Here is a 25,848-nt window from a genome sequence, read left to right as displayed (position 1 = left end):
TCAGACTCACACGTCGCTCTGGTGGGTGTAGATCCGGTCGAACAAGGCCTCGGGTGCCATCCACTTGACAGGCAGTCGGCCCTGCAAGCAGCACGGGGACACTGGCGGTGGCCCGGGGCAGGCGGGGGCACATGCAAGGCTGGACGTGGCTCACCCCACCACAGCGGAGCGGAGCCCCGGGCAGAGGACGGGCACCGAGGGCGGCGCCAGCACTTACGTTGGTCGTCTTTTTATAGTAGTCGATGTGGTGGATGTCACGAGCTAGGCCAAAGTCTGCGATCTTCATCACGTTGTCCTCCGTCACCAGCACGTTCCTGGCGGCCAGGTCTCGGTGTATGCACTGCGGAGCCAAGAAGGGAAGACGGATGCGAGTGAGGAGGGCGGGGCGCAGGGGAGGGTCTGCAGCTGTCTGTGGGCCCGCTCCCCTCGCAGGCCTTCGCCCACCTCACCACTCGACCTCCCCGAACGGTCCAGCTGCCCGCTACGATGGCCCTCGCCCGCACGTCAGAGCCAGCCGTCCAAACACCCCCAGCTCTGGGCCCCTCGATCACTCCAGCAAACCCTCCATATCGACCCCTTTTCCTGCCCCTCCCAGCTCTTAGCTTTGGATTTGCACCCAGCAAGCGGAACCTTTCGCTTCTGTCCAGTGTGTACGCGCTCTCACGCCCCGTCTCCCTGGGCGAAGCACATCCACACCAGGCTGGGTTCAAACAAAGCAGCATTTACTGAGCACCAAAAGCTGTCCTTAAGTCTCGCACGGGACCTCATTTTCCCCCGTAGCCGTTCTACAACGCAGGCAGTAGTATTCTGACTTCACGTTTGAGGAGAAGTAAGGAGGCGGCTGCCTGGGGCTGCACAGAGAGTGCCAGTGCAGGGACTGGAACCTAATCCACCCTGACCCCAGGGCCACAAGGCCGCACTGGCTCGCCTGACTCTGACGTCCCCTAAGAGCGGCCCGCACATCCCCCACCCCAGCCAGGGGAGCCTTCAGGAACCACACCTTCTTGGAGGCGAGATACTCCATGCCTCGGGCCACCTGATAGGCGCAGGATACCAGGTCCTTGGAGGACAGCTGCTCCTCGGGATGACGGCTGGGGTTGTAGCAGTATTCCAGCCCCGGCGGCCTCCGGGCCTGCAGGTACTCTCGGAGGTTGCCCTTGGAGGCGTACTCCACGATGACATACAGGGGGCCTTGGGGACACGAGGACCGAGAGGCCGTCAGGGCCGCCACGCAGGCACACGGGCCTAGTTTCACCCCAGGAACTCTGCCCCCAGTGGCACTGGGGGAACTGCGAGCCTGTTCCCCAAGCCTAACCTCCCCTTTTAGGGAACCCCGCAAATTCATTCCAACTCCCCAAAGAAACCCAGCAAAATCATTCTCCCCTGCACAGTCCAGGAAGTTCCCAAGCAAAGCTGGGGGCAAGAGCCCTAACCTAGACCACAGTAACTCAGCTGTTCCTGTCCACACAGTGTGTGTGAATGCTGGTACCTGTATGAACCCCAATGGGCACCAGCCCAGACCCTGAGAAACACATTCCAACTACTGCTAAACCAAACTCTCCTCCCAACCCACTTCCCGAAGCGTGGCTGAGAGATGCCGGGTCGCTGACACCCCAGCTAGTTATCTGCTCCCCGACAGACAGGCAGCAGGAAGCCCGGGGTTCCCGCCTGAGCCCCTTCCTGACACGGGTGGGAAGCCTGCGGGCTCAGCGCCTACCGTCCTGCGTGCAGGCCCCCAGCAGGTTGATGATGTTCTTGTGTTTCCCGATCATCTTCATCATCTCCATTTCGGAGATCAGGTCTGACAGGTCTTTCTCGGTTGCATCCGCTTTATGGACAAGTCAGAGAAGGGAATTGAGACTAGTTTGCATTGGAAGGCAGGCCGACAGGAGAAAAACTCAGGGAGGGGATGAAGTGAGCACCCAGGGGTCCCTTTTCTCTGGGACTTGCTTCTCTCCTCCCTTTTTCACATCCAGATTTATCCTCCCATCCCTCTTACGAGAGCCGGTGTCTCCATAAGTGGTAATGAGTAGGGCAGAGGCTACGTCAGGAAAATCAGTTGGCAACGGGATCTAGAATAAACACCTGATGACGACCCAGGTGGATGCCAAGGAACAAAGTGAGAGCATAGTGATCTTGGGGTGCAGAATGCCCCCCACTCCCGGACATCCCTAAGCAGGCCATGTAGCGGGTGTGGGCAATGGCCCGCTTGGAAAGGGAAGGGATTGTTTCTGCAGGGACACGAGCATCACTTACACTTCAGCATCTTCACAGCCACTTTGGTCACCCGGTTGGGTTTGTCCTTGTCCAGCCCAATGGCCTCCGCCAACACCACCTGCCCAAAGCAGCCCTCTCCCAGGGGTTTGCCTAAAACCAGTCTTTCGGGGAAACAAAGGGTGGTGGTATAAGCCGGGGGCGGTGAAGTTCAAACCTGACAGGACACCCCATTCCTCCCCGCCTCCACGTAGCCCCCCCAACCGAGAGCAGAAGGTAGAAATCATCGTCTCTGATGCACCTGGTGCACCGTCGCTCCCTGGAAGGTCGGAGCACACACCACTGCCAGCGTCAGAATAACGAGCGGGGGTTCCCCAGAAAGGGGAGAGGGTTACCTGTCCCGAGGCAGCTCCCAGCGAGGGTCTTCGGGAAGCTCGTATTCAGAGACCCCAGCCAGCATGGGGGTCCCGCTGGAGGAGAGACGCGAGGGCCGGACCAGCAGGACCCCAGAGTTCATGGATGCGCTGGAGTCGGCCGACACCTATGGGGAAGCGTGGGGTCACCCTTCCAGCGGGGACGGGGATTCCTCTCATCCCCAGTTAGGGCTTTTTGCCAACGGCAGAGGTATGTACCTGTCATCTGATGCTCCTTCCCCAGCACAGAGTGGCAGAAAGGCCACCGGGGGTCGGAAGACCTAGGTTCTAAAACTGACTTGTTTTCCCCACTAGCCTTTCTGGGCTTTGATTTACTCACCTTTCACATGAGCGTTCCAGACTGACACTGTGTATCTTACCATTGCAGTAGCAACTCTATTCTTGTCCCCATTCTTTGTGAAAACCCTGCCCCGGATTAGGGATTCCTGACTCCCAGAGCTCCTTCCAGAATTAGCCCAGCTCTTAGCGAAGGTGGCCTCCTTTCACATACCTTCACCCTCCGTTCCATTTCTGGGATGAGGGGTGCACAGGAGAGGGAGGGCATCTTGGGACCCAACCCAGGTCCTCTCCCCCACTCTGTACCTTTGCACCTCTATTCTCCTCACTTTTTAATTTTTTTGGCCACGCCTCATGGCTTGTGGGATCTCAGCTGCCCGACCCGGGATCGAACCCGAGCCCTTGGCAGTGAAAGCGTGGAGTCCTAACCACTGGACCGCCAGGGGACTCCCCACCTTGGCACCTCTAATGGGCCCTGGGGGGCAGTTCAAACTCGCAGTACCAGCTGTGCACTCAGCCCAGCTAGAACCGTCTTCCAATCCACATGCCGGGTGAGCAGGTCACCGTGGCTGGGGTAAGATGGGCTCACGGACCAGAACAGCTTGGAGCCTGACTTGGAGCACTTGGGACAGGACATTCCCCTGCCCTGGCCCAGAAGCCAAAGCCCGAAGCAGTTGGCTGGGCACCGTGGCGAGGACAGGGCATTAGAGGGTCCCAGGGAAGGCCGCAAGGCACAGGGATGGCGCACAGCATACGGCAGAGTGTGCAAACCCCCCATCTACTTTCTGTTACCTGTCTGCGCAGAGGAATGCTCTTGGCCAGCTTGTGCACGGCCATCTGGCTGTGGAAGTCACTCTTCTTGGTGCCACTCTTCATCTTATAGATGATGACAGACCCCACCATGCAGGAGATGAGGAAGGCCCCCGTGCAATAGATGATGATCTCCAGGTACAGGGGCGAGGTCATCACCGCCGGTCTCTCTTCCAGGGCTGGGTCAGTGCGAACAGGGTGTTAGCGGGCTCGGGGTGGGGCCCGTCCACTAGGGTCCCAGCTCCATAAGAAACTCAACACCCATCTCCTCTCCTCTGGGAATCTTCAGGGCAGAGAAGAACCAAGCCAGGTCCCAGCTAGGATTGGGGCTCTGGCACTGAGCACACATCAGACGTTCTGTGATCGCTGAGGCTTCCTGATCCTGACTCGTATCCCAAGAGGGATGGACTGTATCTTGCTACCCGAAGCCCATCCTCGTGAACTCAGGAGCCCTCCTTGCTCAGCGGGACGGCTGGGCTGGAAGGGTACCTGGTGCCCTGCCAGAGACGGCTGAGAACTCGCTTGTGCTAGATGCCTTGCAGAGGGTCCCCATGAGAACTCGGCCCTTCTCTGCAGCGCCTGAGCACTGTGTCCCCCTATCACAGGGGACAGCTGAACCGTCCATCGACCTTTCATCACTGACAGCCCACAAGTACCTTGAAGGCTCAGACGGCACCTCACCCATGTGTGCAGGCCACAGCGCCTGGCATCTGGTGGCGCTCACAGCATGGGGACAATGAAGGGGAGGGAAGGGAAGAAGAAAACCAGTGTGTATCCTGACTTCGTCTCTCAGCTTCACCTAACGTCACCTGTGTCAGGCCAGACATGGAAATATCCACGCCCCGCCAAACCACAGGCAAAACTAACTTAGTTTCCAAATACGTCTGGACTGCTAAAGGTGGAAAATGTAAACTTCTCTTAAGACTTCTACTCACAGGTCTAACTCCTGAAGCTGAAGAAGGACGTGGAGGGGGGTTGTTTTATTCTCTTCTCCGTTTAGAATCTCACCCTTCCCATCCCCACAGAAGCCCGTGCAGTTTAAGCCCCCTTTCCCTCCCACGCGGAGGCTGGGAGGGTTCCAACCAGCACCACTTCACAGAACACACATTCCCCACGAGGGGAGGGTCCCTCTCCCCCCACAGCTCTCCACCCACTCCTCCCCTTTTAAAGACCCCCGCCAGCCACAGGGGCCAGCACCCCGAGGACCTCCCCCGGGAGGCCCCAGGCATGACCCCAAAGGAGCCCAAAGGGAACCTCCCGAGGCCCGACGAGGGGACGGCAGTGCTGATAACAAGGACAAGCGGTTCTGTTTTTCTCTTTCCCCAGCGTCGAGAAACACAGACAACCAAGTGGGAGCACACACGGGACAGAGACAGCAACGAGGAGAAAAACAGAACGCTTCTCTCCCTCCAGCGGGGGTGTTATCAGAGGAGGAGAGAGGGAGAGAGGAGACAAGAGGACAGAGTCTGCAGGAACCAGAGCAGCACAGCGCACAGCCCACGTGCAGGCCCTGCAGAGGCACCAGCCCACCACCCCGAACAGGCTGCAGGCTCCTGCCTTCCCGGACCAGTGCACACAGCTCCCCTCTGGAGAGAGGAGACGTCGGAGCCAAGGAGGATAAATGGGCACCATCAGGCCCCCTGTGCTGCCTGGGAAAGGACTCGCTCGATGCAGCTCCAGTCCACTGTCTGGGTCTGGGTGGAACCTCGCTCACTGTGAGGTGGCAACATGGGAGTTAGGAGAGCACGATCCTTGCCAAGAGCAAGCCCCTCGTTCCAGGGTGCCCACGTTCAGTTACAGGGGGAGCGGGCCCCGAGGGTGCCTACGTTCAGTTACAGGGGGAGCGAGCCCTTCTGAGACTTTTGGGGGGTGCTGGCGATCAAGGATCAGACAAGCTAAGGAAGGCCGCCGGACCCAAGGAGGGAAGGAGCCTGCCCTGGAGGAGAGCCCAGCTGCAGGTTAAATCCAGATCCCACGCATGCATCGCACTGGCCCAGGCGAGAGCCAGAGGCAGGCACACAGGTGGGACACCTCCGCGTTCCTGCATCACGAGGAAAGCACCTGTGTGAACCGAGAGGCTTCGACCTGCAGAGCCGGACAGGTTGCTGGGGCCACCTGCTGGCCCTCGGAGCCCGGCTCTGTGTCTCCCCCAGCCCCGCGATGCATGCTCCCCCCGTGCCCATGGCGAGGGCAGGACATCGAGAGGAGAAGTACAGTGTATACCTTCCAGAACGGTCAACCATGCAGAGTGATGGGAGAGTCCGATAGAGTTACCCGCCAAGCATGTATACTCCCCCGCGTCCTCAAAGGAGACATTCCTTAAGTGCAGCACTTCCATCTCTTTGTCGGTGGTATTAACTCCGGCCGTCTAGAAGAGACAACGGAAGCAACATGGACAAGCCCGGGACCTGAGACCTCTCAGAGGCGCAGAGGGAGGGAGGGAGGGAGAGAGGAAGAGGAAAAGGAAAAAACAAAACAAAAAAAAACCAGAGGAAGAAATGCTCCCCAGCGTCTCCTTTGCAACAAGGAACAAACAAAAACCACCAGGCAGCGCGAGACCTGTTAGAAGAAGAGAGTGGGACCCTGAGGAGGAGCTCGGCAGACCTGAGACGACACGAATGGCTGGTTACACCCGTCACCAGACGCTGGCAGCCCCGGCCCGGCCCGGCATGCGGCGGCGAGCGCATGGAGAAATGGGGCCCGGAGCGTGGGGGGCTGTTTGGTTTCCAGAGGGCACACACAGGAGGGGTGGAGAGGGCGGCAGCCACACACGCACACACGCCCGCGGACGCTGGTCCACTCTTGTCTCCATCACTCAGACCCTCCGTCTGCATGACCAGCCGGGACGCACCCCACACACAGCCAAGGAACACACACAAGGCACAGAGGGGGCGACACCAACACAGAACCAAACCAAACCAGCCTCCCAAGGCCGGGTATTTTTCCATGGCTCCGGGCACTAGAAACACAGCAGGGTAACAGGGGGAGTGGGGCGCTGGCCTCCCCACCTGCCCCAGCAGCTCGGGGCCTCAATCGAACTCCCAGCACAGGGGCCCCTCCAGCTCCCCGTTACCTTTTGCCACAGGTCTGGTGACTGTGAGCCACGCAGACTGGTGAGCTTCACCAATATAATTGGAAACCTTACACACATACTCCCCGCTCTGGGCCTCTGTCACATTGAACAGGGTCAGCACCTCCGCATCCGAGCTATTTATCCCCGAATGCTGGAACAGACCAACGACACGCCATCAGTTGGGCCAACACTGAGATGTGGCTGTATTTTGCTCCCACGCAGGCCCAGGAGCTAAGGCAAAGGGAGGCTGGAGTGAGACTCGCCATCTTCCCCTTGTCAGGACAACACAAGCGGACTTTGAAAGTCCAGAGCAGTTGACCGAAAAATAAACTAAAGAAAAAAATCACTGCCCCCGAGCAAACGTTCTGTTGGTGTTAAACCCCCTCCTCCAGGACGAGGGCAGGGACTGTGAATGGAGAGGGCGGCCAAGGCCAAGGCCAAGGCCACGGCCCCGCTTCCTACAAGGCAGTTTCAGCACCCGAGGTGAAGAGCGGGGTGGCCGGAAAATCTCTGGGATGGCCAAGCCCAGGAGGATGAGGTCTAATGCTGGGACCAGCAGGGAAACCACTTTCCCAGCTTCTGGTGACTTCCTGTTGCAAGATCCACTGGAGAATTAGGCAATTAGCTTCCCTGGATTAATGGAGCATTCAGGGACAATCAAAGTCTGGGGGTGGGAGGAAAAAGGAAGAAAATGCCAATTACTCCTGAAACCGCTGAGGACTGACCTGTGGCCTTTGCTCTTCCAACCCTACCTAAGCCGTGCCTGTCATTCAGCCCACGTGCCAGAAAGAACGTGACTTGGGAACCAGGGCAGAGACTGGGTGATGCTGCCTAGAAAGGCTGTGGTCATGGGCAATGGAAAAGCAGGAATGCCAACGCCTTCCTGGAGTAGCTGACCCCAAAGCTCGGGTACAGTCACTGTTGATGCTCTTTAGAAACCAGCAATGCCCACCCCCAGCCCTCTGTGCCCCTCACGCCTCCACCCGTGACCTGCCACTGGTCCTGCGGAATGTGGCTGGGTCCCCATTTAAGATGGAGCCTGTATCCAAAGAGAAGGGATGGGGCCCCATCGTGGGCCCTGAGCCTGACCACAGCAACCCGGGCCCTGGGAGATACAGGCCTCTTTCTCAGAGCCCAGCCCACGGAGACTGGGGCCAGGGATTACCTTCAAGATCTGGACATAAGGCAGGTTGTCCGGACCAATCTTACTCCCATTCACCTCGATGTGCTTTAGCCACTGGATATGGGGCTGCGGGTCGCTGTACACCTTACACATGAACTCCACGTTGCTGCCCAGGGCCACTGTCTTGTTGGCTGGCAACCCTGCCTGCAGGATGGGCCGGTGAGGGGACCGCTCTGTGGAGGGAGGGAGGGGAGAGGCTCGTCAGGCTCTGCCACGGCTGCTCCTGGCTGAGATGCTGACAGAGGGCACCCCAAAGGCCACCAAAGAGAAGCACTCCCGGACCTCGGCCCAGCCTGCCCGTCCTTAGCTAAAATCACAGTCACTTAGACGCTTGCTGTTCAAAGTGTGGTCCAAGGGCAGCAGCGGCAGCATCACCGGCTTGTGAGAAACATCGAATCTCAGACCCAACCCCAGACCTCCTGGACCGGAAGCTTCTTTTTACAAGACCATAGCCTCAAAGCCGAAGCAGAATGCTGGCTGGGTAACTCTTTACCTTAAGGTTGCTAGAGAATGAGACTCAGAACCTCTAGAAGGAAGAGGCTGCAGTCACAGCACCCAGAGGCGTGACATTCTTCCTAGTGTCTCATGCACTGGAGTCTGGAGTCTGCATTCACCTGGGGCCTGTCCTCTCTGAGCCTCTCAGTCTGCTCTTCCGTACAGTGGGAATAACAGCGCCTCTTTTTTTTTTTTTTTTTTTTTTGGCGGTACGCGGGCCTCTCACTGTTGTGGCCTGTATGCGGAGCACAGGCTCCGGATGCACAGGCTCAGTGGCCATGGCTCACGGGCCCAGCCGCTCCGCGGCATGTGGGATCTTCCCGGACCGGGGCACGAACCCATGTCCCTTGCATCGGCAGGCGGACTCTCAACTGCTGCGCCACCAGGGAAGCCCAACAGTGCCTCTCTTGCAGGGGTGCCAGGAGAATTGCCCGTGGTGTAGTTACTGCACCCAGCAGACCGCTGGCATCCAGGCAGTGACAGCTACTATTAAGCTAAGTTTACCACCACTACTCCAGTCACCTCCTGCAGGAGGGACTACCAACAGCACCTGTCACTTTACAGTGAGTCTGTGGTATGGCTCATCCTCCCACCTCTATTTACAGGTAAGGAGAGAGGCAGGTGGCAGAGCTAATAAATGCCACACCATCCGGACTCCAACCCTAAGTAAACCTGGCTCCAGGCTGTTTTCTCAGCGTCCCTGCTCTTCCCTCTAAGCTCCTACTCCTGTCCCTTCTTACCCACGACATCAAGCTGGTAGGTGTGGTTGATGCTGCCATACGCGTTCTCCACGACGCAGGTGTAGTTGCCCTTATCAGAAGGCACCACGGAGTCCATTATGATGCTCCAGGTGGCATAACGGACCTGAGCGGAAACATGCCGAAGGGTTCTACTGCGGGTCTGGAGGAAGAGGCGGTGCTGGTGCCCCGAGGCGCTTACCCTCCAATCAGAGCACGGAGGACGCAGCCCTGCTGCACAGTGACCCCAGCCCATTTATACTCTGCAAGAAGGCATCAGGCAGACGGGTGTGAGGACCCAGAAAGTCTCCCCACAAAGGCCAAGGCCATCGTGATCTGTACAAATGTGCCTTTTGCACCCTCCCAAATACACTGGGAACTTCCCCAACCCTGCACCCCTGTCCACCCTGTTCTTGTGCCAGAACAGCTCCCCGCTACGAGTCCAGCCCTGCCCGCCCTTGACATCTCGTTTCAAAGTCCATCTCCTCTAGCCCCATCTCCGGCCAAACCTGTTCTCTCCGTCCCTCTGTACCTTGCAGGTGCAGTGCCCACGGATATCTGCCATCTTATTAGACAGAATTCTGTATGGGCAGGATACTGCCTCATGAGACTCAGAGCACAGAGCCTTGCCTACAGCAAGTGTTGGGTGAATTAATTTAAACAGTTTCCATATTTTTTCTGATCTCCTTTGCTTTTCTTATACAAGAATAATGAGAAAAGAGCAGCTAAGTGAAATGGAAGAGAAGCAGGAACGATAAGAATGATCAGAGACTTTAAAGCAGGGATTAGATGAAGATGTTCTTCCTGGAATTGTAAACGGGCAAAGGACACGAATAAACAATTCCCACAACAGGAAATGGAAATCGCTTATGAACACATGAAAATTCTAAGTTCGTTACTAAGCAAAAGAGCCCACAGAGAACAATGCGATACTCTCATCTATCAAATTTGTTGGCAAAGGTAGAGTGAGCTTGTCATTCTCATACTCTGCTATGGGAGGGAAAATTCATCTTCTCTTTGAGAAAGTAACTGTTACCACAATAAAATAAAAAATAAAATCGCACCCCAACTGATTACATCATCCTCCATTAGAGCAAATATCACAGTAAAATTTTATGTCTTCCCATTGTACTTTGAACTCTGTTGCCTAGTACATTTTCTGGAAAGACATGTGTTCAAGAAATGTTCATGTAATAAATGAATACATGAATGAATGGATAAAATTACCTAATTATCAGGAAAAACAAGTAATTGGGTAGCATGCATCAAGGGCTTAAAAACTGCTTACACTTTGATCTAGTAACTTCCCTCAATCTGTCCTAAAGAAGAATATTTTAAAATGCTGACATAGACTTAAGCACAAAGATATCCACCGCAACATTATTTACAGCAGTGAAAAACTGGAAAGTAACTAGCATTGCAAAATAGTTCATTAAATTATGGAACATTTTAATACCGGGATATTATAAAGCCATGAAAAATTATCTTTCAAACACATGACAAAAGATTCATGTTATAATGTTAACAACTGACAAGAAATTATACAGACGTGATCGTCCAAGTAAAAACCGTAGGTATACACAGAAAAAAAGACTGAAGAGTTTTAAGTTTATATACACTTTTTTGTATTTGAAAGATTTTTAATTTTATAGATAGAAAGCGTTATTTAACACAATTAAAGCATATAAAGAGGGATTTTCTAAGCAGCGGCTCCTGTTCCCCTGATTCTAACTTTCATATCAACACAGGTACCTTGTAGCCTCCGATCCTGTGGTCAGGCTTGAATTCTTTGCCATTTTTCAGCCAGCGCAGCGTGGGGTTCGGGGTCCCACTGGAAGGGCATTTGAACTTCACTGTCTTGGCAGCTGGCACCGCGTGCAGTTTCTTTTCCATCTTTTCTGGCGACGTCCAGTAGGGAGCCACGGCTGCCCGGGGAGAGCCGAGATAGAGAGATAGAGAGAGAGAGAGAGAGAAAGAGAGAGACACGGGCAGGGCCTGGTCAGGCTCAGGAGCGAGGGCCTCCACCCTCCCGCCCACCCGCCCACCACCTGTGGATGACGCCTGCACTGCTCCGGACCCCCGAGGGATCCCAGGGCCAAGCACTGTGACCCCACATGCCCCCTCCTCCCCTTCTCCAGACAATCACCCGAGCGCCCCTCTTCCCGTTCAAACCCAACACCCAGGCCCAAAGGGCAGTAAGGTAGGAAACAGTGTCTCACGCATACGGTTTGGTTTGGTGTTATCTGTCTCTTTCTCCTCTGAAGAGGAGTCATCATCGTCATCATCGTCCTCCGAGGAGGGGAGAGCATCTACGGGAAGGAGAAAGGGGTACTGACGTCCCTCCAAGGGAACAGGGGCTGGCGAGATTCCCATCCAATCAACAACCACCCAAGGAACACAAAGGCCAGTCCAGTTATAGATGACCGCAGCTACCCCTCCCCATACTGTCCCCCGGCCCCACTCCTCCCTTAGTGCCTGTCCCTCGGAGGGAGAGACACGGTTTATTTAAGAACTGCACGCTCTGTGCGTGTTGCCCTCCTCCACCGACCCCGACGCCCTGCCCTCCTCTGCCCAGAAGAAGCCTTCACACTGGGCAGCTCCACGGCGGGCAGGTGGGCTCTCTTCAATTTAACTCCACCCTGCATTCAGAGGCTCACTCAACTCAGCATCGCCTGGATGCGCAGGGTCTCAGAACTAGCAGCCAGGGAACCTGTGTCCTCCTTTGGAAACCCAGATCTAGGCACTGCGGCCAGAAGCCATTTCCGAAGCCACGGGCTGAACGACGTGGAGTTGGATTTTTCCTAGCACGCATCTGCTGAGGTCTGGGAGCTGCCCTTCTTAACCAGAGCAGACAGGGAGCCCACAACACAGTCCGCAGCTGCCAACACCTGTCCCCAACAAGTATCCACCCCTTTTAGCATGTGGTCACCAATCAGGGTTCATGCCAGATCTTTTTCCAGTCCTTTCTAGTGCTTTTGGGGGTCTGGAGGGAAAAAAAGGAGGCAAGTCCCTCAGTTAGGGGCAGGTTCTAGATGACACCCGGGGGAGGAGATGCCAGGCCCGCACCCGGGGACGCACAAACGGCATAAAGACAATTTCAGCTCCACCTTATTTAATCCTAAGGTTTTGTACAAGTCGCATCCTACAAGTGGCAGATCCCCAAAGTCACAGAGCCCTAGGGTTCCCTGGCTGCCCTAACAGCTCTGGAAGCCGTGGATACGGCGGCGCACCTGGGTCATCCCCCATCACCCGGGGACCTCACCACGTATTCGGGGGTGCTAATTACTAAGCCCAGTACCAAGTCCAAATGGCCAGGGAGTGAGAGGGTGGAAGTTGCCTCGGCCCTCGTAGCACCCGGAGGACTGGGCAAGCTGTGGTGGAGAAATCACAGTGTCTCACTGCCCCCGATTTGTCCGCAATCACCTCCGAGGTAGGTCCCGGAAGCCCCTGCTCTCTGGCCTGAGGCCGGCACCACGGGTCACCCCTGAGAGCTAAGCCACGCGGCGGGCAGGGAGCGATGTTAGTGGGCAGCAGCTTCTGCAGCAGAGTAGGGGCAGATCACAGCCGGGCAGAGGGCCTGCCTCCCCCCCGAAACCAGCAGACAGGGTTGGAGGGCAGGGGGAGGGCGGGCTTTGCTACCAACCTGAGACGTTGACGGAGAAGTAGGTGGTATCGCTGCCCGAGGGGCTGCTGGTCACGCAGGCGTAGAGGCCGGAGTCGGCGGGCACGGAATCCCGCACCTCCACCTCCTCCCCCGTGATGCGGGTGCGGTTGCTTTCCACCAGCTGCACCCCGTCCCGCAGCCAGTTGATGCTCTGAACATCGTCCCGCAGCCGACAGCGGAGCTGCAGCAGGTCACCGGGGTGGACCAGGAGGGACTCCACTTCCACGGGGGCTCCCCAGGGCTGGGCTGCTGCCGCCACAGGGGCCGGGAAGAGGAAGCGGGGTGGGGGGGAGGGGGGAAAGACAAAGGGCATTATGCCAGCCGCACTGAGTTGCAGCATCCCAGGGGCTACGGAGCTGGGGAGGGGGGAATGGGAAGATGGGTCAGTCGGGAGACGGCTGGCTACCTGGGCACCCCCATCGCTTCCTCTCCACCCCACTCCTCCAGAGGGCAAAGGAAGAAAGAGGCAAAGTTAGGAAGCAGCTGCAGCAGCATTAAGCGGTTCAGGGTTCATTTCTCTCCATCCTAGGGGGGCAGCCGGCCCTTCCCAGGACCCCTGTGCGTCCAGAGTGTCCCCTCCCCACACACTCAGCTCTTTGCCAAGAGTGGCCGCTTCCCGGAGGAACACCCCGTTTGCTTCTGGCTGGGGCAGCCTTACCCCTTTCCCTCGGAACCGTTGAACAAGCCCCCCGGCCACAAACCCAGCAGCCCCCATCCACGTGGGGGGCAGTTTGTCATGGGAGGTGTCTGGGTTCAAGTGATTTAGCACTGGGGGGTCTGAGCCCCGCAATGGGTCTGATGCACAGGGTGCATATGTGGGAGAGACAGCTCAAGGGAAGGTCAGCTCAGGGGAGCCTCTAGCTAACAGGTGTTGGGCCAGAGGATTCGGACTTTTGACTATATTAGGAACGGAGGCCGGCAGCTGCCACAAAACCCACACTTGCTCTGGCAGCAAAAGCCATTGCACACAAAGCTCCTTTCTCCTCGTCCCACTGCAGGGCTCCCCCTCTCCAGCCCCCCACCTTCCTCTCCCCTGCCCCCCTCCGACACACGGGCACACACATCTACTTCCCCTCACCTCTCCTTCCCCAGAGTCTGGGGATCCGCACACCCACCCCTCTCCACCAGCAGCACTGCACTCACGCTAACAAGAAGGTCTGAGGCCGGACACAGAAAGAGGCCACCATCCCAGGCGGACCCTTCTGCACTAACAAGGGGGAAACGCACCTCCTAGTTCCTCTTGGGACATGCAAGCCTGCTCTCGGCATCTTCTGTCCACTGTCCATCGCCCACCAGAAGAACACACCTGTTGCAGTTCCCGTCTACCACCTGACTAGTTTCTGCTGCCTTTTGGAACCTTCCTTCTTTCTCACCATGGGTTCATCACCAGAGGCTCGCCAGGGGGCCCCCTGCCCTGCAGGCCCTGATGAGCGAGGCTCTGAAAGGCACCTGGCCCTACTGCCCTGCCGGGCCTTGCATCTCTGCCTGGCTTGTCCACACACCCTCCGGTTCTCAGCCTGGTTGGAAACTGCCTCAAACCCTTCCTCTCTTTTTTGTTTGTTTGTTTGTTTTGGCCACGCTGCCACGTGGGATCTTAGTTCCCCGACCAGGGACTGAACCCGCACCCCCTGCATTGGAAGCTCAGAGTCTTAACCACTGGACCACCAAGGAAGTCCCTCAAAGCCCTTTCTGACTCCACTCTGGGTCAGGTGCTCTCCCTTCTCACTTGTCACACTGAAGGAAAGTCCCCTTTCTCGACTGGGTTGTGCGTGTGGGGACGTGTCACATTGATCTTCAAATCCCAGCACCCAGTAGGGCCCTGGCACATGACAGCTGGCAATACATGCATGCGGAATGACGTAACAATGATGCACTGTCTCTTCATCACCTTCCCTTCCAAACTCCCTCTTCTCCTTCACCACCTCATTTTAAAAAAACTCCTGAAGTCCCAAACAGGTTTCTTCTAGAAACCTCACCAATGAAGAAATGAGTGTCCTGGGAGCCAAGAACTAACAGTAGTTTTGCTCAGAGGGGCCTCGGATAAGGCTCAGAGGCCAAGGCTGCAGGCCCCGGCGCCCTTCGACCCAAGGGCTCTGTCTTAAATATTGGGCAAATATGGAGTCATCAGAAAGGGAGTGCTGCTTTCAAAGGGTTTGAAAACCACGAGGCCCGCACTCATTTATTTCTGTGAGTCACGTCAAGAGGAACGCCACCAAAGGTGAGCAGACCACACAGCTCATTAAATATAAGCTTTTGTGGGTCTTGGAAAAAAAGTTATTCTTTCCATTTTTAATGGTTTGTGGTTTTGCCAAAAGAAGGCAGAAGAAAAGCCGTTCAGACTTGACCCTTCAGGAGGACAGAAGACGCTCCTGTGGATCAAATCTTATTTCCCTGCAATGACCTCACTGATTAAATATTTTGCAGCTCGTGATCTGTACCAGCCGTTGGTCAAACAGTAAACTCCGGTAAACGCAAATTCTCAGCCTCTGGCATCACAGCCTATTTTGACAGGTCCCAGAAACAAAAAGGTAGCAAGGGGCACACGGGCGTTTCCCCAGGAGAAAGCAGCAAAGGGAGACTGGTCCTGCTGAGACCAAGCTCTAGCTGATTCTAGCTTAGATCCTAAACTTCCCGCTCATTCCAACCAGGACGTGCGAACAAAACTCTCGTACGTGGTCCGTTAAAGCCTCAAGAGCCAGCTTTCTTGTCCCTGCTGCTGGAGGTAAAGCTCCCCCTGATGTTCCAGGCCCTGGTGAGCTGGTCCCATTCATTCTCCTGATCAGTATCCTGTGCTGTGTAGAGGATGTACTCTAACCCCGTGCTTGGCATTCAACACTCGTCACAGTCTGTTCCCACCTCCACATGCGACCTCGTCCGCACTTTCTGCTCCAAGTCTGAATGTTTCCTGCACGAACTGCCTTACTTCTGCCCCACAATGAAACTTACTTCTGCTCAAGACTGTCGGGCATCTCTCTAGAGCCCTCCTACCCACCTACTCAAAGTGTACCATCCGAGACACCCAGGAAGCCTTCTGCTGGCACGAGTGTCTCTACCCTCATTTTCTGTACAACAGTAACCGTCTGAACCACAACGATGCACACTCAGTTCCGTACCGTGTTGCACTGTTGCTTTTTCAAACAACTTTATTGAGATAATAATTCACTACCATAAATTACTTATTCACATAAATTCACCCATTTAGAGTGTATCATTCAATGCTTTTCAGTATATTCACCAAATTATGCAGCAATCACCACCATCTGACTTTAGAACATTTGCATCACCCCCAAAAGAAACCCTGTACCCATTAGGAGTCACTCCCTGTCCTCTCCCCCTCCCCCAGTCTAGGCAACCACTGATCTGCTTTGTCTGTATAGATGTGCCTACGCTCGATAGTTCATATCAATGGATCTGCACAATACACAGTCTTTTGTGTCCTCCTCCTTTCTTTGAGCATGTTTTCATGGTTCTTCCATGTTGTATCATGTCTTAGTACTTCATTCCTTTTAACAGCCAAATAATATTCCACTGAGTGGATATACCACATTTTATGAATCCATTCATTGGTTGATGGAAATTTGGGCGCACTGTTTCCTAACTGTCAAAAGTGTCCATGTCTCGCCTAAGAAACAGCCAGCAACTCAGGGCAGAATTGCCTATCATAGTTTTCCCACAGTGCCTAACCACGTCAGAAACTCAGAAAATACTCAGTAGGCCTTGAACTGAAGCTCGCGTCCGGCACAGACTAATTTTTGGAAGAACCAAAAACCAGCTGACGGCTCTTGGGTGATTTTTTTTCATGGCTAATAGTGCTCTCGGATGTGTGTCAAAGTCTCCACTGACAAAGCAGGTAAACACTGCTTTCGTTTAGGAGGTGATGGAACGGTAATGGACCGCTTGCTGCTTTACGGGGCCCTGCCCCTCTATGTCACCCCCTGGAGTAGCAGCCCCGACCTTGGAGAGTCCTCTGTAAGGCGGCTGATGCAGGACATCACTGCTCACCGGCCGCCTGCGACAATCACGTCACTACTCTCCATTCTCTTTTGGTCTTTCCAGGGTCCCCCATTTACGCCCTCATTGGAAAGGCCCTTGTATCTGTGGCTCCATCTCTACTGAGCTGGCCTTTCTCTGGCCGAGACCCATGGACCAGGGCTCTACGTGTTGTTAGCAGTCAAGAAAGGAGCCAACTGACAGCTTTACTGGGCTGGCCATGAACGATGAAGAAGAGAAAGCAGTTTATTGCTCAGCAACTTGAAAAGACATTCCAACTCTTGGAGCACGTGATGAACTGGAATGGGGACGCTGAGGGAGACGGCAAACCCACACACGTGCTTTATGTGTCCCGCGCTTCCTGAGGGATGGGGAACAGAGGCTGGAGGACATTTGGTATCTGGATTCCGTGGTGACCAGGCTCTGGGTACAATATGCTTCGAGTGCACTGTGGGAAAACGGTGCATCATGCTTCCACGCCCGCATCAGAGTCACCACCATCACCACCGGGAGCTAGATGGTTAGGCTTAGGGTTAGTGCTGAACTTGCACACCCTTAGAGGATTAAGGCCGTCAACAACTTGGCCATCTCTCCAGAAGACAAGGAGAGGACAAAGCCTCCTGCATAGCTGCCTGAATCTGGGGTTCAGGAGCACTGTGGTCCTGGGCAGCTCCTGGGACGGTGCAGCTGGCAGGTGGACTGTGGAAGGCTGTGCAGGCTGGACCTGGTACCCCCTTTAGTGGGAGGGAAAGGGATTCAACCCCGTCCTGCTTCTCTGATGGAGCCCCTCCATCCCCCAGGGGGAATTAGGAGCAGACAGGGGACCCAGACTTTTTAGTAATCCTCAAGGAAGCAGCTAGAGGTGAGGGGCAGTGCTCTCAAGTCTAGGAACGTGATTAACGTTCACGGGGCCCTACTGTGTCCCTCTCCCTTCCTACTTTCCTCCAAAATACCAGGGCTTTGTAATTCCCAACGAGCCAACAGGATGTAGCATTTGGCTTATGGCAGAAATCTGCCACTGTCATCTAGCAGGCAGTTCTGCCCTGGGTTCATCAGATCAGATCCAAGTTCTTGATTCTGAACTCTGAGTCTTCTCCAGCCATGGGCACCATGTAGGGTAGGGAATGGCCTTAAGGAGGCTCAAATCCATACAAACGTTGTCATTAGAAGATGAAACCCCAGTTTCCAAAAAATCCAAGAAGACAAGAGGCTTTCTCCAGAATGGCTATCACTAGGTGTCTCTGTGAGCCCCTGTTACCGGGCAAAGAGATGTAAAGGATTAAACTAAGCAGCGGAAGGGCTGGTTAACCTTGTGCTAACCAGGGTGATAAGATTTATGCGATACTTGATCATACAACACGAGGCAACGGGACAGGTGAGAGAGCCCAGGACAGGTGATCCAGCACAGGCTCTGAGGTTTCAGAACTCAAGTACTGGTGGTCAGTGCAGACGGCGATGTTCACAGCACAGGGGAACATGACGGTAGGGAAAGGGAGCGAAACTTTGGGGGGAGCAGAAAAGGATGAGGTGCTTATGAGCAGTGCTGTGCCTCGGAATGAAGGGGATGGGAGATGAGGCCAGATGCATGGCCTGCTTGGAACAAAAGAAAACATAGTAGAAAACAGCCCCCAAGGTGATTTCAACTTATAAGGTGGGGGATAGAACAGAACCATTCAAGAAGTCCCAGGGAACACATTTCTCTGCAGAGACTGTGAATGCAGGCCTTTCATGCCACAAGGACGAATATACCTGAAAATGTATTACTGAAATACCATTTCACCAGCCCTGGTCCCATAAGAACCAGTTCGGTCTGGAAGTCATCCATCCCCGAGTCTCACAACTTTGCACGAACCCAGGAAGGAATAACAACATACTAGCATAGCGCTTTGCGACTGACCACGCGCCTCCCCATATATTATCTTGGGATCCTTAAACAACTCTGAAAACAGTAACACCAATGCGGGCAGTATGCTTACTATATACATCCCATATCCTGTGAACACTTTTAACACACACTATCACTGAATCCTCACAGCAACCCTATGAGGTTGATAACCACTCTTTTTTTTTTTTTTTGCGGCACACGGGCCTCTCACTGTTGTGGTCTCTCCCGTTGCGGAGCACAGGCTCCGGACGCACAGGCTCAGTGGCCATGGCTCACGGGCCCAGCCGCTCCGCAGCATGTGGGATCCTCCCGGACTGGGGCACGAACCCGTGTCCCCTGCATCTGCAGGCGGACTCTCAACCACTGTGCCACCAGGGGAGCCCGATAACCACTCTTATCTCTACCCTGTGGGTATAGAAGTTGACAGCTGCTCCACAACCCTGTGGAGTGGGTACTATCATCCTCATTTTACAGAGGGGACCCTGAGGCACCTGGAGGTTCAGGATGTGTCCAAGGCGGCCCACCTAGTCAGTTAAGTGGCTGAGCAGGGATTCGCACCCAGGTGGCCTGGCTCTCTGCAATCCCCACACATCTGGAGCCCAGGTCTACCGCTTTGAAAGGCAGCCCTTATTTTCACTGTCTTTGCAATCCTTGACTTCCAGAAGACAACGGAAACGCTTTCTGGTCGGCCCCAGGGTCTCGTCTGACGGCGCTCGTGTCTCCTACCTTCTCACAGGGGATTCTGCAGTTGGTTACTTTGGCCTCATCCTTCCCTTTTCATCCGCCCCACAACTACTGCTTTATAACTCTGTTTTCTTCCTTACAAATGTACTTTCCCAGCCCTGCTGAGCTACTCGAAGTTGAGGAGCTGTGACTGTGCGCACGTGGTGGAGGAGGAGATTGTGGAGTGGGTGCGGCGGCACTGGGACACTGGCAGACCAGGGCCAACAGTCATGCCCTGTTTCGGTATGGCGCCTGATACTTCACAAGGCGCGTTTATCCACGTTCATGTTCACCTGCATTTATTCCATTTAGACACAGGACAGTGGAGGCAGAGAGACTTCTCCCAAAGTCACAAAACAGGGCTCAGCGCTGGCTCTAGGTGCTGGGTCTGCTGGGTCCTGGGCCCTTCACCCAGCACATGTGGCATCGGGAGGTACCTACAGCTCTTGCCTTGGCCACAAGTATGCGGCACGACCCCTCCCACCTGCCTGGGTCCCTGGCTCAATCCCTGACACCTCCTCTGGTCCCAACCCCTCCCTCTCGAGCGCAGCTTACAGCTGAACTGATGCCCTCCGATGACCCCTGCCTGATCCACTGAGATGATCCAGAACGTTAGGCAAAGAGGCTGGCCACCCCTTCCCTTGGGCCAGCTCTCCTGATTACACATCCCGAGTGTCGCACTCCTGGCCCTCTGCATCCCATCCCCTCAGGCCCCCCGAGAGCGCAGTTTGTGTCCTCCTCCAGGACCTGGGGGTCTCTCAGCTACCTCCTCCCACCCAGCTCTCCTGGTTCCACCTCTGCAGCCAGTACCCTCACTGCCCTTTATTTTGCTTTCTCCTAAAACACCTTGTTTTCCTATCTCTCCACCACTTCCCCAGACGTGAAAACTCATTCTCCGGAGACTTCCGCGGCTCTGTTCCTCCTCTCATTTGTAATGTGACATAGGAAATAAGCTTGTGGTTACCACGGGGTGAGGGGAAGGCGGAGGGATAAATTGGGAGATTGGGATTGACATACACACATTTCTATATATAAAACAGCTAACTAATAAGGACCTACGTTATAGCACAGGGAACTCTATTCTACAGAATACTCTGTAATGGCCTATATGGGGAAAAGAATCTGAAGAAGAATGGATATATGTATAACGGATTCACTCTGCTGTATACCTGAAACTAACACAACACTGTAAATCAACTATACTCCAATAAAAATTTTAAAAAAAACTCATGGCTTTATCATGCACTCATTCAAGCTGCTCGGCTGAGGGCTGGTCCGTAAGTGCATGTCTCATCTACCCTCTGAGGTCAGGTGTGGTGTCGTGTCTATACCGCACTCCGAAGGGGACGGGTGTAGGGCTTGAATAACCAGCCCTCCACAGATCCATGCGTGTTGTCTCGGGCAGGGGCTCTCCATAGCTGTCATCCCTATGAAATCCTTTTGCTTTTGCGTCTCTGGGTTGAGAAAGTTAGGAGAGAAGGGCCATCCTCTCCGGTAACGTGGGGAACTGGTGGTCCAGGAATGTTTACAGTCTCGGCACAAACTCCCCAGAGATAAATGAGGGGGCAATTGTGGGTGGGGGAGGAACTCGGGGTGGCTTTGAAAGCAACTTAAAAGAAACACAGAACAGCCCAGTGGGGCTCCGGGAGCCCTCGGCCGAGGTTTTTATGACGTTACTTTGGCTTTGAAATGGAACTGAAAACTTACTTTAGTCTAGCAAGGCCAGGTCAGAGGGGGTTCTCACCGAAATCCCAGGGAACAACGGTCATCCTGCAACGGTGGGAGGGTCCATGGAGGAAGCCCTCCAGATGTGAGATTCCCTGGACGCGAGGCATCCCCGACAGGCAGGGAGAGCTGCAGAAATGGGGCGCACGGCCATGGGTGGGAGGGGAGCCGGGGACACCAGATCAATTAGCGGGGCCTGACACCCAGATCCAGCTGTGTTCACCGGGCCCCTGACCCAGGGAGATTTGGAGTGTAGGGTTTGTTGTTTTTTTTAATAGAAAAAGGGACAGAAGTAAGAAGGAGCATTTTGCATGCAAATGGGCCACTGCCAGAAGAGCCCATTAAAATGTAAAGACTCCACGTTCAGCCTGACAAAACGGTGCAAACTGCTGTGTTTGCCAGAGAGGCTGCAATACAGCTCCCGACAAAGGGGCCCGGCAACAATGGGAGCTGAATGGCCTCAGTCAGCAGGTCCCCTCTCGCGTTGCCATGGGGACCCCACCAGGGCTTACTAAAGGTATTTCCTGAGGAGAAAGGCAGTGCACACATGCCCAGGCAGCCCAGCTAATCCTGACAGGAAGCCATCGCCATTCAGCAGCCCAGGGGCTTGGGGCTGGGAGGTGTGTTTTGTTTTTATTAAAAAAAGATTTGGGGGCTTTTGTGTTGTCCCATCTCGTCACTGTAATTTAGCGCAGAGCCGCCTGTGCTGGCCAAAGCCACAGCCAGGGCCCTGCACCCACCCCAAGACCCCCCAAAACCAGCTCCGCAGGAAGTGGTTGGGCAGGGGAGGCCCAGCATTCTGTGCAAACCTTCCCAGAGATGTGGCGACGGGTAACCCAGCATCAAAGTGGAGTCTGGGGTTCAAGCCCCAGTGCCGGGTTCCAGCTGATGCCTCCTTGGTACCTGTACTTTCTTCCCTCCTAGGGATTGGGTAACACCCACCCCTCCCCAATACCTCCCACCACGAGGAGAACACTTTCAGGCCGGGGAGAGGGCTGTAATTACGTGATTAACAAAGGAATGCGCCCAGGAGTTGTTTTTAAAAGAAATCTCCCCTCTTCCTCTCTCCCCAATGTTTACAGACGCACTCTGGGCAGAGCTGGAAAGAAAAATGCGTCCTCCACCCATTTCCCAAAAGGATTCCCGGTACCCTGGGCTGCTCTACATTAGCTGGAAGAGAGAGCTGCTCTGGGAAGGGGCAAGTTCACCTAAGACGTGCAGGAAGAAGCGTAAAGAGCAAAGGTAGGTGCCTTGCAGCCACCGGGAAGGGAGGGCCTCCGCTCCCGGTTCCTAGAAGTTTGTGTCACCGGCTCACATTTGGCACCAGAGGAATCAGCCTTGGCAGATTCAGGGAAGAAAGCCAACAACACAGCTGGCGGTGGAGACAGAAATTCCTGCGTGACAACTGCCCCCCTCGGACACAGTTTAGGGTAAATTAACATTTCCTGAGCAAACTTGTATGTGGAAGGAGCTGGCCTCGGTGAAGAGGATAAAATGAAGGGGGCTCTACCCACCCAGGTCTGTGTGTTTGCAGAGCCCATGCTCCTGCCTCTAGACCTTCCGCGCAAAATGTTTTGAACTGGGTATCTCGATAGAATCAGAGTGGTTGTTCGGGCAGCATTAAGGCTGTGCCTTACAACTGCCCTGGGCGCCCGGGAAGCTTCTAGAGCCATGTTCAGGGGGGTTCCTATTTTGGAAAGAGAAGCTGGAGAGCCTTGTTCATTGATGGAAAACTTCCCCCAAAGAACCGCAAGCCCAGTAAGGACACTTGTGTGGGCTGTAAGCACAGGGGTCTGGACCCTCAGCTGGGGGACTTCTCCTGCCTTTATTACAATCACATCCTAAGCTCAAAGCAAAAGTACCACTGGCCACCAACTGTGACAACACAGAAGTAAGAACACCTTCCCCTGAGCTGTCAGGGAAAAGCTGGACAACTAGCTGAAGTGGGGTGTGCGTGCGTGTGCGTGTGCGTGTGCGTGTGTGTGTGTAGGGGTCCCGCTGCTCGAAGGGGAACTCAGACCCTCCCACCACTGGCCCAGAGCCCAGGCCTCCCAGCCATGTGTCTGCAGCTGTGACCTGTCAGGCACTTCCTGGTCTGGGTTCTGTAATGGAAAGATCATTAAGAGTGGGGGAAGGAGGACAGCCAAGAGGTAGCCCTGCAGCTCCCAATCCGCCGGGCGCTGACCTTAGAGTCCGGTCAGGTTCCTTGAAGAAAAGAATGCATGGCTCTCCCCCCACCCCGCCCCCTCCCAGGGCCTTGGGACGGCCTCCCCTCCCCCATGCTCCTCGGAGCTGGTTTGGGGAAGGAAGCACCAGTAGCTGCGTAGGAAAACGCTGCCGCTCCCTAAACTTGCTGATGAATTAGTCGAGGCCACAGCTGTTTCAGAATTTGCCTTTTGCCCCCTCCCCAAACCTCAGTGGATGCTTGAGAGCACACGCACCAGGGCTATCAGCTCCCCTCCGGCTCTGTGCCACCTTCCCTCCCTGGCTGGTCCCGTGGCTGCAGTGGTGGGTCTGGGTCACCATGCCCAGTGCAAGGACGCTCACCACCCACTGCAGTGGAGAAAGGAAGGGACTCTTCATAAAGTGACCTATTTTTTTCAATGTTAAAGAAACATCCCTTATTTTTACATTACGAGAATAAAGGTGATAGACATCCTTTTATTTATTTTTTTGGCCACGCCATGCAGCTGGCGGGATCTCAGTTCCCCAACCAGGGATCGAACCCGGGCTCTCGGCAGTGAAAGCGCAGAGTCCTAACCACTGGACCGCCAGGGAAGTCCCAATAGACACCCTTTCAAAAGGAAATGGTGTAAAAGGTGGTTGCCAGGGGCTGGAGGAGAGAAGACTGGGGAGTTACATGTTTAACAGGTAGAGCTTCAGTCAGGAAGGTGACAAGTTCTGGAGACGGACAGCGGTGACGGTTGCACAACAACACGAATGTCCTTAATGCCAAGGACCTGTGCGCTCAAAAACGGTTGAGTTTTATAGTATGTATATTTTACCACAATTAAAACAAGCACCAGTAGTGGACAGTGTTGGTTTTTTAAAGATGTTCTTACGTGGCAAAATAAATTGTCAACCCAAAATATCGGGGGGGGGGGGGGAATTTGACTGGCCCATGGAACCTGGGGCCAATGGTCTGTTCCACAGACTGGCAGGAAAGTGATGGCCCAGAGGACCCGCTGACATACCACGTATTCATTCTTCTCTTTCTCCTCCTTCACACACACTGTGAAAGTAGAGCATTTAGTACTGTTTTCAGAAACTAAAAGAGCGTGGTTTGGGGATATTTCTCCCTGAGATGGAATGGCACTCAGGCAGAGAGCAGGTAGGAGAACCAGGACCAAAGGCTGCTTGGAAGGCCAATGTCTACACTGGGGAGTCCTGTGAGCGGACAAGCTGGTTATCTTAAACAATGAGCCTCCTGTGGGAGATTCCCTACTCTGGGCAATGTCCACATTCCGGGTGTCCTAAGGGATGAGAGCCTCATTTGAAATCCTTGTGAAAACCACACAGTACCAAACTCTGCTTGAGCCCCAGGTGGTTGTAACTGGCTGGGAGCAGCAGAAGGAGTATCTGACTGGAAGTCACTGGGATGACTGGCCCTGCCACTCCTGTGTGACCCGGGCCACATCATCTCCCCTCTCGGCCTCCATGTCCTCAACTGTGAGATGGGAAGGCTGACTGGACAAGCTCTGGGCAACTCCAACAGCTCTAACCAACATTCTAAGTTTCAGCTGGGCCTTGGGAGTTGAGTACCATTCACTACATCCCCTCCAGCCTCCACCAGCACAGGTGGCCCTCCGCCATGAGGGAGGGCAGGAGACTGCAAGTTAATTTTCCGTAAGAAGAGGGGAGGGGACTCCCCTGGCGGTCCACTGCAGGGGGTGCGGGATCAATCCCTGGTCAGGGAACTAAGATCCCACATGCCGTGTGGTAAGGCCGGGGCGGGGGGGGAAAGACACATGGGACTTCCCTGGTGGCGCAGTGGTTGGGAGTCCGCCTGCCAGTGCAGGGGACACGGGTTCGGGCCCTGGTCCAGGAGGATGCCACGTGCTGCGGAGCAACTAAGCCCATGCACCACAACTACTGAGCCTGAGCTCTAGAGCCCGCGAGCCACAGCTGCTGGGCCCATGTGCCACAACTACTGAAGCCCACGCGCCTACAGCCCATGCTCCCCAACAGAGAGAGGCCACCGCAATGAGAGGCCCGTGCACTGCAACGAAGAGTGGGCCCCGCTTGCTGCAACTGGAGAAAAGCCCACGTGCAGCAACGAAGACCCAACACAGCCAAAAATAAATAAATTAAATAAATAAATATATAAAAATAAATAAACAAACAAATAAATAAGACACAAGGATGTAATGCACAGCACTGAGAATATAGTCAATATTTAAAAAAAAAAAAAAAGAAGAGGGGATTCTGTTTTGGCCACAGAGCTGCAGCCACCAGCACCTTCAACACATGTCTCCCTTCATCTTTTCCCTCTGGCCCGAGATGTTCCAGAAGTAAGCCTCAGGGCCGAGGGTATGGAGTAGCTCAGAGGCGGTGACTGGCAGAAAGCTGGGAGCCCAGGTATTCTAGAAAGATTTATTTCACTGTCCTTTTTTGATGCTCATGAGGGACTTCATGAGAA

General features: G+C 54.7%; 1 protein-coding gene across 3 annotated transcripts in view; it reads right to left on the bottom strand.

Annotated features, from left to right (window-relative positions):
- Positions 1-25,848, bottom strand: part of FGFR1 (fibroblast growth factor receptor 1) — a 47,923-nt gene that overhangs the window by 1,833 nt on the left and 20,242 nt on the right. Inside the window, exons 3-15 of one of the 3 annotated variants that reach the window (XM_060001264.1) lie at positions 12,866-13,132; positions 11,448-11,531; positions 10,975-11,147; positions 9,226-9,349; positions 7,973-8,163; positions 5,958-6,102; positions 3,711-3,913; positions 2,610-2,755; positions 2,257-2,378; positions 1,718-1,828; positions 1,001-1,191; positions 218-340; positions 11-81 (exon numbers count right to left, since the gene is read on the bottom strand). In XM_060001264.1, coding sequence (XP_059857247.1) covers positions 11-81; positions 218-340; positions 1,001-1,191; positions 1,718-1,828; positions 2,257-2,378; positions 2,610-2,755; positions 3,711-3,913; positions 5,958-6,102; positions 7,973-8,163; positions 9,226-9,349; positions 10,975-11,147; positions 11,448-11,531; positions 12,866-13,132 — 1,951 coding nt within the window. The remainder of the gene's footprint in view (positions 1-10; positions 82-217; positions 341-1,000; positions 1,192-1,717; positions 1,829-2,256; positions 2,379-2,609; positions 2,756-3,710; positions 3,914-5,957; positions 6,103-7,972; positions 8,164-9,225; positions 9,350-10,974; positions 11,148-11,447; positions 11,532-12,865; positions 13,133-25,848) is intronic. The other 2 variants (XM_060001265.1, XM_060001266.1) reach the window with 2 other exon arrangements.

The sequence above is a fragment of the Delphinus delphis genome, chromosome 21 (assembly GCF_949987515.2).
Source record: "Delphinus delphis chromosome 21, mDelDel1.2, whole genome shotgun sequence".
NCBI lineage: Eukaryota > Metazoa > Chordata > Mammalia > Artiodactyla > Delphinidae > Delphinus > Delphinus delphis.
The sequence above is the reverse complement of the archived record's forward strand: the minus strand, read 5'-3'. Positions and strand labels throughout refer to the sequence as shown.